General features: G+C 46.8%; 2 protein-coding genes across 3 annotated transcripts in view; one reads left to right on the top strand and one right to left on the bottom strand.

Annotated features, from left to right (window-relative positions):
* The window catches only part of B9d2 (B9 domain-containing protein 2), a 969675-nt gene that overhangs the window by 298017 nt on the left and 660408 nt on the right, over positions 1-11250 (bottom strand). The window contains exon 11 of the mRNA XM_070527020.1: positions 731-796. Within this exon, the coding sequence (XP_070383121.1) occupies positions 731-796 (66 nt within the window). The remainder of the gene's footprint in view (positions 1-730; positions 797-11250) is intronic.
* The window catches only part of ktub (Tub domain-containing protein ktub), a 122080-nt gene that overhangs the window by 52471 nt on the left and 58359 nt on the right, over positions 1-11250 (top strand). The window lies entirely within an intron of this gene.

The following is an 11250-nucleotide window of genomic DNA, read 5'->3' as shown; positions in this document are numbered from 1 at the left end:
CTAATGTCTTTCGATGTCGTGAACACCGATTCTCAGACCTTGCTGATGGTGTAAGCTTTATTCATTGCAGCCGCTGGCATTCATCGGAGCCATTGCACTCGAAAACCGCTTCGCTTCAACTTGCGAAACTCTTTATGTTGTGTATTCAAGCACAATCACGCGCCATGGTTGCTCAGTGGCTATGGTGTTGGGCTGCTGAGCACGAGGTCGCGGAATCGAATCCCGGCCACGGCGGCCGCCTTTCGATGGGGGCGAACTGCGAAAACACCGGTGTACTCATATTTAGGCGCACGTTAAAGAACCCAAGGGGGTCGAAATTTATGGAGTCAGCCACTACGGCGTGTCTCATAATCACAAAGTGGTTTTGGCACGTAAAACCGCATAATTTAATTTTAATGCAAGCACAATATGCACCAAAGCATGGTTCCAGTTCATTGACTCCGTAGTCAACTGTTTCTGGAGTTGGTAGGTGTCGGCCTCTTTTCCAACGCAATGACAGGACCCAGTGGACGATGCATGCGAAAAACAAAACGCTGTCTGCAGAATGTTTCCTCCACAATGAGACCATTGGAGAATGACGTTGGTAAACGCACCCCTGAGGCATCGGAGGTTACAGAATACGTGACACGTACGTGACGAGGAAAGAGATTGGGAAGTTGGTTTTTTTTTCATAGCGAAATGGAAACCATAGTGACGACCGTGTTACGGAGACAAGGACAATTTCTCTTACCTTTGCCATATCGCAGGCTCTCTTGTGTCCCATTCCTTCGTCTCGTCCGTCTGTACCGCATTCAAGCTGGAAATAGCAACGCATAATATAGTAAACGCTCAGTTCTACGAAGGTCAGTTTATTGAACATTTCAGAATAACGAACTGTTGAGAGCAAATCCGGCGGTTTTCCTATGTATTCGGTGCAAAAAATCTTTCCGCTAAATAAATTTCTCAATAGCGAATATTTCAGTTTAATGAACTTGATCAGTGGACTCGGGCTCATCTTTGAAATCAGTCGAAAGAAATTTAGCGCTCTGCAGCACTGGCGTAGCCTATGCTCGCCATCCCCAAATCGCCCTTCCATCGGCGTAACGCCAGCTACAATGAGAAAATGCTGGCATAAATCCATAAAAAAAATTAAATTATGGGGTTTTACGTGCCAAAACCACTTTCTGATTATGAGGCACGCCGTAGTGGAGGACTCCGGAAATTTCGACTACCTGGGGTTCTTTAACGTGCACCTAAATCTAAGTACACGGGTGTTTTCGCATTTCGCCCCCATCGAAATTCGGCCGCCGTGGCCGGGATTCGGTCCCGCGACCTCGTGCTCAGCAGCCCAACACCATAGCCACTGAGCAACCACGGTGGGTTGGCATAAATCCTGCCTTTCCCCCATGTGTGATGAAAGTGAGCAAGAGGAACAGCGCAATGAGGTGATCGGTACCGGCATGTGGACAGAAGTCTGTCACTAGCTTGATGTTGAGAGCAACACTTCGTTTGAAGACTGTGTGCAGTGTGGGAGTGAGCTTGCTACCTGTCCTGAACCATCAGATCTGGAAACTGCTTCCAGTGTTCGTCCCAAAGGAGAAAAGGGTGAAGAGGAGGATGCCATCGCAGAGGCAGATTCAAATCCTGTATCTCTAGCCGACGCTGTAGCATGCCATAAAAAGTTGCGAGACTTCGTGTCTCAGCAACAAGCTGCGCCAGCTAAAGTGCACAAAACAGACTCTCTGGACAGCTTGGCTACTTCTTGCGCTTTAGGAACACCAGTGCAGCTGAAAATATAATTTTTTTTTTCAAACTGAGATAGGAAGCAACGTAACTATTACGCACTCCGTATGTATTGATTTTCACAACTCCATAAGTTACATATCGCACTTTTGACTCGATGTCTGCCGTGCCCTATGCAGTTTCATATTCTAGTGAATATTCAGTTTATCGAACTGTTTCATGGGGTCCCCTTGAAGCTTACCCAATGAGAGTTCACCGTTAAGTAATTGGTAATTAATCCATCCAGTTAACCTAATGAAGCAGGGGAAGGTAAAACGCCTCTCCATGCTTGCAAGTCGGCTTGTAGCATCACTCAGAAAATTAGAGCGGCCGCTCGCCACACAAATGCGGATGCATGTCGCCGCTACTTGGCCGTATCACGGCAAACTCGATTCCAGCGCCGTGTTACAACACTGACCGACGCGCGGCGCCAACCAACTGAGAAAATGCGATCGGTTTCGCTTCTCTTATGTCAGAATATTACGTAGATTGGTCGCTGCGGAGAGACGTATGTGCTGATAACGTTTCCGCTGCGTCATTTCTCTTCGTTCGACAGGGAGAAGTAAATATGATAAATGAAGAAAGTGATGACAAAGATTGCCTCTCTTGTTGTGACGCCACTGTTTGTCGGGCGGGGAACGACCCGCTCGGCAAACAGTGCGTCTGCATCCGCGCGCTTGTCGTCAGTGTTGATCTATGAAAGCGGACCTTGAGTAAACGACTACTGCAGAAGTTGCCGCGCACCATCGTGCAATGAAGTTGTGGCGAAGCCTCTCGCGAACCGTACCACAATTTTCACGGGTAGTAGCGTGCGTATCGTCCTGCGGTTTCAGGACCCGATTGCAGGCCTGTCTGCACTTTATCCAATTGAGAGAATCCGATCCGCGCTCGTGGAATGTACTTCCTGGAGTCCAAAACTTTTTGTTGCGATAGACATTATGTGGACGCTCGAGGTGCGGTAATGCTGTCGCCGATAGCGTCGTGGTCATCGCGCTGTCCACTTATACAAGAAGCATGCGCTTCTCCTGTTCCCTTCTCCTGTCCGGTTCACATGCCGCCGACAGAAGGCATCGCAGGTGAAGGCGACAAAGGGACTACTTCGGTTTTTGAAAGAGACGGGATTGGACAAGCGGCTGTCAGAGTGATGTCACGTACCATCAGATTGATGGACTCCAACGGACGATGTGTGTGTGCTGTGCTATGTGCTCTCTCTCCCTCTCCCCTTTCCCTATCTTTAATCTCCCCCATCCCTCTCCCATGTGTAGGGTAGCAAACCAGTTAATCTAAACTGGTTAACCTCCCTGCCTTTCCTTCTCCACTTTTTCCTTCCTTCCTTCCTTCCTTCCTGTTCAGGGTGTTAGAGGGTCTCCGAGAGATGCGGAGTGTGTTTAGCGGCAAAAGCGGGGAGGCAAGGTGGACGCAGCCTCAACGTTCCGCTCAATGGCCTCCGTAGCGTCGCCAGGGCAGCGTTCGGCCTTCCGCTGCCGGTGCGAGAGCTCTGCGCATGCGCCAAAGCAGGCTAGCGTTCCTACTGAGAGCCTGAGTGTGTCCGTTCCGCCCTCAGCGGAACGGACAGGGAACGCGAAGTTAACCTTACGCAATATTAAGGCGTAAGTCTTTAGTGGCTCATGAGTGTCCGGGTGCATTTCGTGGTGGACGCAGGAACGCCGTGATCACCGGCGAGGGGAGCAAGGAGAGAGAGAGAGAGAGAAGGAGATTCTTGATGATGGGAAGGAAAGGTTGGGGTAAAGTGCAGCGCAGTAACTGTCTCTCAGCAGAGGACACCTCAACCGCGCTGCACAGGTGGTAGGGAATGAAAGCAGGGGGAGAGAAAGAGCACCAGAAACAGCAGCCAATAGCGTTGTGCGAGTGGGCGCGTGGGAGAGCGCGGACATGCGCGTTGGGGTGCGCGCACGTCGGCGACAAACCTTGCAGCCATATGGCTGTGATTGCATCACATGCTCGCGGCCACGGCGGCGTCCGTTCGCAGAACAGTTCAGACAACAGCAACAGAGGCAGTCATAGACAGGCTTTCGCCTATCACACTTTAGCTCAGCAAAGTGCTCATAGAGTTTTTGTTTCACTTGACGCTGACCGACGCTGACCGACGCTGACGTTTTCCCGTCGGTCTCATCCCGGGCACCATCGATGTGCGGCTGCAGAAGCGCCACTGGCGGAGTTCCTCGCGCACCGCGCCGGCAGTGTGAGACGCCTGGTAGCTGGCAGGGTGATGTTCCTTCTCCGCAGCAGGAGCTGCCTCGCGTGCTGCGTCCGGTTACGTGGCACCCCGCGTATACAGTTAGAATGCCGTACGAGAAGTTCAAGCGGAACGCTTAAACCTCGCTACACCTATTTCAGTGCTGTTCCCTTCGGGCTAATTAGCCGAATGTTTCGCTTAGTTTAAGCACTCGTTTACGCCCCAACACTATGAACGCATTCGCGGTTGGTAGACTAGTGGTATGGCCATCTTGCCATGAGCCCTAGGTCGTAAGTTTGATTATCGGCCACGTTGCCCGCTTTCTGACGTTAGCAGAACGCTAAAAAAAAGAAGGAGAGAGAAGAACAAAGGAAAAGCTCCTGCACTTAGGTTTATACGCACGCTTAACAATGTCAGGCAGCCAAATAAATTCAGCGCACGCTTTTTCTCGATTACATCTCAGTTTGTGTTTCGTTGAACTCGTCGACAGCATTCCCTCCTGTAGCGACACCCCTGCGGCGCGCTTCACTGTATGCGCGCTCACGTTAGCTGATACGCAATGTATACGCGGTCGTAAAATCTTTTTTTTTTGGTTTTGAGACATTTCATTCTTCGTCCTTCGCGGTATAAAAAATGCTGCGCGAATGTCGACTCACCGTATTTCCCTTTCCCATGACATTCCTCACGCACATCTTGCGTGAAGATGGACTCCATTATTATTTCTTGCGTGACTTGCTACTTCTCGCAAAATTAGTGCAGTACCGTTTCTAGGCCTCATATCACTGCAGAAAAGAATTCGTCTCTTTAGGAACGATGACTGGCTGCCTCTGTACTGTGTCACTCAATGAAACCATGAACCTCAATATATATATATATATATATATATAGTCATATAATGAGAAGCCAACAAACACTGACACCAAGTACAACATCCAACAACCAATTAGCTACCGTACAACCAATTGAGCTACCGCGGCGGCGTTTCCCCATCCACTTTCTTGGGTATTTATGTGTACTAGTAGAACCATGCATTTCACCTATGTCATGTCATGTCATGTATGTCATGTCATGTATGTCATGTCATGTCATGTTTTTCATGCAATTTCCCCTATGTTGTACTTGGTGTCAGTGTTTGTTGGCTTCTCATTATATGACTAATAATTATCGGGTCCCTTGGTTAACCCCCTTTCTTCTCGTTTATTACTTAACGAGGGTCTCGAATCCGGCAACATTGATGCCTTCAGGTAGCATATGTGGGTTTATTGACCAGTTGCCTTCACCCGAAAAGATCACGTTCTCGTGACGCCTGCGGCAAAAAAGACGTTCCACGTCCGCCGCCAAGGTCTGTGTGTGGGGGCGCTGGCTAACACTCCCAGGGTTCTACTAGTACACATAAATACCCAAGAAAGTGGATGGGGAAACGCCGCCGCGGTAGCTCAATTGGTAGAGCATCGCACGCGACATGCGAAGGTTGTGGGTTCGGTTCCCACCTGCGGCAAGTTGTTTTTTCATCCACTTTAATTTCCATTAATTTATCATTACTTTATTTCATTTATTAAGCACATGCAATTTCCCCTATGTTGTACTTTGTGTCAGTGTTTGTTGGCTTCTAATTATGTGACTAATAATTATCGGGTCCCTTGGTTAACCCCCTTTCTTCTCGTTTACATATATTATATATATATATATATATATATATATATATATATATATATATATATATATATATGCGAGAGGAAAGGGGGTTAACCGAGGGACATATATTACATATATTATATATATATATATATATATATATATATATATATATATATATGTATATATATATATATATATATATATATATGCGAGAGGAAAGGGGGTTAACCGAGGGACCCGATATTTATTAGTCATATAATGAGAAGCCAACAAACACTGACACCAAGTACAACATAGGGGAAATTGCATGTGCTTAATAAATGAAATAAAGTAATGATAAATTAATGGAAATTAAAGTGGATGAAAAAACAACTTGCCGCAGGTGGGAACCGAACCCACAACCTTCGCATGTCGCGTGCGATGCTCTACCAATTGAGCTACCGCGGCGGCGTTTCCCCATCGACTTTCTTGGGTATTTATGTGTACTAGTAGAACCCTGGGAGTGTTACCCAGTGCCCCCACTCACAGACCATGGCGGCGGACGTGGAACGTCTTTTTTGCCGCAGGCGTCACGAGAACGTGATCTTTACAGGTGAAGGCAATTGGTCAATAAACCCACATATGCTACCTGAAGGCATCAATGTTGCCGGATTCGAGACCCTCGTTAAGTAATAAGCGAGAGGAAAGGGGGTTAACCGAGGGACCCGATATTTATTAGTCATATAATGAGAAGCCAACAAACACTGACACCAAGTACAACATAGGGGAAATTGCATGTGCTTAATAAATGAAATAAAGTAATGATAAATTAATGGAAATTAAAGTGGATGAAAAAACAACTTGCCGCAGGTGGGAACCGAACCCACAACCTTCGCATGTCGCATGCGATGCTCTACCAATTGAGCTACCGCGGCGGCGTTTCCCCATCGACTTTCTTGGGTATTTATGTGTACTAGTAGAACCCTGGGAGTGTTAGCCAGTGCCCCCACTCACAGACCATGGCGGCGGACGTGGAACGTCTTTTTTGCCGCAGGCGTCACGAGAACGTGATCTTTACAGGTGAAGGCAATTGGTCAATAAACCCACATATGCTACCTGAAGGCATCAATGTTGCCGGATTCGAGACCCTCGTTATGTAATAAGCGAGAGGAAAGGGGGTTAACCGAGGGACCCGATATTTATTAGTCATATAATGAGAAGCCAACAAACACTGACACCAAGTACAACATAGGGGAAATTGCATGTGCTTAATAAATGAAATAAAGTAATGATAAATTAATGGAAATTAAAGTGGATGAAAAAACAACTTGCCGCAGGTGGGAACCGAACCCACAACCTTCGCATGTCGCGTGCGATGCTCTACCAATTGAGCTACCGCGGCGGCGTTTCCCCATCGACTTTCTTGGGTATTTATGTGTACTAGTAGAACCCTGGGAGTGTTAGCCAGTGCCCCCACTCACAGACCATGGCGGCGGACGTGGAACGTCTTTTTTGCCGCAGGCGTCACGAGAACGTGATCTTTACAGGTGAAGGCAATTGGTCAATAAACCCACATATGCTACCTGAAGGCATCAATGTTGCCGGATTCGAGACCCTCGTTATGTAATAAGCGAGAGGAAAGGGGGTTAACCGAGGGACCCGATATTTATTAGTCATATAATGAGAAGCCAACAAACACTGACACCAAGTACAACATAGGGGAAATTGCATGTGCTTAATAAATGAAATAAAGTAATGATAAATTAATGGAAATTAAAGTGGATGAAAAAACAACTTGCCGCAGGTGGGAACCGAACCCACAACCTTCGCATGTCGCGTGCGATGCTCTACCAATTGAGCTACCGCGGCGGCGTCAGTGTTTGTTGGCTTCTCATTATATGACTATATATATATATATATATATATATATACATATATATATATATATATATATATATATATATATATATATATATATATATATATATATATATATATATATATACATATATATATATATATATTGTACTTGGCACTGACTTGGCACTACTTGTAGCGCCAAGTCCACTTTCTACTAATGTCCTCTTTCTCCTACTAATACTACCTTCAACTTTCTATACTACTAGTGGAACACTTCTCCCTCCCTCCTCCCTTCTCTCACACTTTCAGCGCTCCTCTACAACGCATCAATACACCAACTTGCCCAACAAAGCATCTTGCGAAATCTGCGAGTTGTCGAGCTCATCGACTATAAATTCTAAAAAAATGTTACTCTTAAGGGCTTTTCCTTGACGCAAGCGCAAAGCCCTGACTTTTGGTCTATGATTTTTTTTATTGCTCTTGACAGCGAGCTCTTAAGCCACACGTGTCGTGAGAAAATACACAGTTGAAAACTGCGTAATAATTCTGACCACTTCGGGCGAATATAAATTTCTGGCTAGAGAATTGGAGAGCGACAGCTCTGAAAGCTTATTTAATGCACTTTTGCTGTCGCCTGTCGCAGCTGTCATAAACTTGCCCCGAAAAGTAGTCATAGAAGAAAACCTCATTGTTCCTCGCCAACCATTTCATGTTACCCGTTAAGCGGGAGGGTGTTAGCCGGGGAACAACCAAACACCCATTATACACTCACGAAGGTATAAACTCTTTTTAGGGTGTACATACCGCGCTACAGCGAGAGTCTGCGTGGCACCTAACTGCCTCAGCACCCCGTCACACGAAACGGGAGTGTTCGATATTAAATATTTTCTTTCCTGACGCTATTAAAATGCGGAATGAATTACCGAATGATGTGGTACAAAAAAATGCTATGAGTGATTTTGAGGTTGGCCTTGACAAGTATTTCGCTCACACTGTATAGCTTATATTTGTCCTTGCATGTAGCTGTGCGTTCTTTTAGAGCGCAGCTCTTTGGCGTCCGTTCCTGGGTTTCGCGTCGGCGTTGTCGTCGGCCTCGTAACCAGCTCCGCCCCCCTTTCATCCCCCCAGCGCTAGCAGCGACCGACTGATACCGCTGGATGCCGCTGACGCCGCTAGAGAGTCAAGATAACGTGACTGCATAGAACACCGTCGCCACCATGCAGAAAGAGGAGGAAAGGGTCCCCCCCCCCCCTGGTTCTTAGCGCTGCGGAAGCGAGGGTATCATATTGTTTGTGTCGGCATCGGCGGCGTTGTCCCTGAAACCAACTCCGCAGCTGGGGTTGACTCACTATCGGCGTCAGCGGCATCAGTCAGTCGCTGCTATCTCTTCCCTCCTCCCTTTATCGTGTTGTCCGCTTGCTGCACGCGCTTCTGCCCCCATCGTTTGCCGCTGGGTGTACACGCCGCTCCCCTCCCACCCCTTCCTGCGAGTCTCCGGTTGTCAAAGCGCCGGCTCGAACTTTGAAGTTGGCGAACTGTGCGCCGCAAAGTTGCCCAACGGCTTGCTGGTAGTAGCTGCCTACTTCGCCCCTACCGCACTCACGAAAGACGTCGTGCACTTCCTGCAACTCGCATTAACCGTCCATCGATCCACACCGATGTTAGTAGTGGGGGACTTTAATGTTGACATAAAGACAAACAGCAATTTCCTAACAGTTATGCGGGAGAACATCCCGTTCCTCTCGCTCGTAACGCGTCCCACGGCTGTGACAACCTCGCGAGGCACTTGTATAGATCTCGTCTTTGAGAATCAAGCATTGGTGTACCAAGTCGAACATATATCAGTCTATTTCTCCGACCACAAAGCTTCCTTCATGACTGTCAAGAACTGTTAGTGGAGTCTTTGTTAAAGGAATACGTGTGAAAAATAAAAAAAAAATTTCTGTGATAGCGCATGCATGTGTTGCTCGATTTCTTTGCCTCAATCTATCGAAAAGGTGAAACAGCTTATTTGCTGCGCTCAAATTTCGCATTAGGAAGTAACGTAATCGTCGGTAATTTTTTTCTACAAATGTTCTATGTATTACAAATGTTCTACTACAAATGATCTTCAATATTTGTTCTATCTATTACTGACCCTCCCTGTAACGACCCTCAAGTGAGGGTTAACAGTATGACTAAATAAATAAAAAATAAATATCGCTGGTCCATTTCTCGTAAGAAGACCCCCCCTTACCCCAGATCTTTTTCTGATAAACTATTCTCCACGACGTTGTACTTTCCATAAATCAGCGCGTTATGCTCTCCCAGCTTACGGTCAAAGTCTAGATTACTACGTATCATTAGAAAAATATTAATTGGGCGGCTCATTTCAGCGGATTTGAAATGCCAGTTTTCCAAGCCACGTTTAAACGAACGCATCCAACGTTCGTTTGGACGAGGTTTGTTAGGATGAAATTTGGGCTCCACGAATCCGGGAATTGGAAGCAGGCAGCTTTTATGGCCTTCTTTGTTTTTCTGTGTCTCTACCGAGCAAGTATTTATAATTCGCAGAATAAAAAACAATAACGTATCGCTATTGCCCTGGAAAGGTTTTTTTTTTTTCGATTGCCAACGCATACCGGTCTCTGCGTTACGGCAAAGCGTGATACCGGAACAAGAGATGCAAGTTTTATCAAGGCCGGAGTGCACTTCAATAAAACCGGCAGCAATGTCAGCGTTACGGGGCAAGCAAGACGCGTTTCCAAGCGCAGTGAGAACGCGGCCTTGGGGCGTAAAATGACGCCTCCAGGCATTGCGATACGCCGGTCGCTGTGGCGGTTGCGGTTTTAACGGTCGCTCGGTATGTAACTCCGAACGATTGCATTTCCAGAAGCAATTAATGCGAAGTCGGCGGCCACAATTTTTTCGCTGCTCCTTCCAGCCAAAAATAGCAAAAACCAAAAAGCAAATAAAAGAAGAAGAAATTAAACTGAGGGCTGTGGTCCGCATCTGCCTAATTTAGCCTTGAAGACGCCGATGATGACCCGCAAGAAACGATGACATTAGCGTTTTGATTGCTATACGCATTTCACTATTAGAAGTGCACTTTTTTTTTTCGCAGAAATTATGTGTCCTTTCAAGTCTTTTGTTCTTTTCTTGAATGACGTACACGTTACAGTTCCTCGCATGAATTTTTGTATTTTGTGCAGTAAACAATTTTCAAGAAGTGTTTGCTTCGTTATCACCGTGCTGTTCTCGACCATTTTCTTAAGTGCTCTTCAGGCGGCGACTCGTCTATTAATTTTATCTGCTAACGTGACTGGTATCTAAGCATTGCTACACGGAGCGCTATTCGTTGATTAAAAGCTTGATTCCTGTATTTCCACTGACCCAAGTGCATTATTTTTTTTTCTGTGCACGCTACAATGTTTTTGAGGGAAAGCGGGAAGAGCGCAGGTTTCATGTCATGTTTTGTATTTCGCCCAGCGATATACGTCGGAGAACGACTTCAGATAACGTTAAATGCCTGCAGGTTCGGCGCCGTTCCCAGTTTTGATCTTTCCAGCCGAAGCACCCTCGTTCGACAATGAACTGAATAAAGGTATTGACCCGTATTCTAAATGTTCGGCGCTCAGCCGCTCGTGATTACTTGCACAAGTGCACACGAAAACACTCACACCCTAACCCCCCTACCCCACCACCACACGCCGACTACCTCTCTCCCTCCCTCTCTCCCTCTCTCTCTCTCTCTCTCTCGCAGACACACGTGCATGTAGGTAAGAACCGACAATGCATTTGTTTCGTGTTCGTCCCACCTGCGACCTCGTGCTTAT

The sequence above is a fragment of the Dermacentor albipictus genome, chromosome 10 (genome assembly GCF_038994185.2).
Source record: "Dermacentor albipictus isolate Rhodes 1998 colony chromosome 10, USDA_Dalb.pri_finalv2, whole genome shotgun sequence".
In the NCBI taxonomy this organism is placed as follows: Eukaryota; Metazoa; Arthropoda; class Arachnida; order Ixodida; family Ixodidae; genus Dermacentor; species Dermacentor albipictus.
The sequence above is the reverse complement of the archived record's forward strand: the minus strand, read 5'-3'. Positions and strand labels throughout refer to the sequence as shown.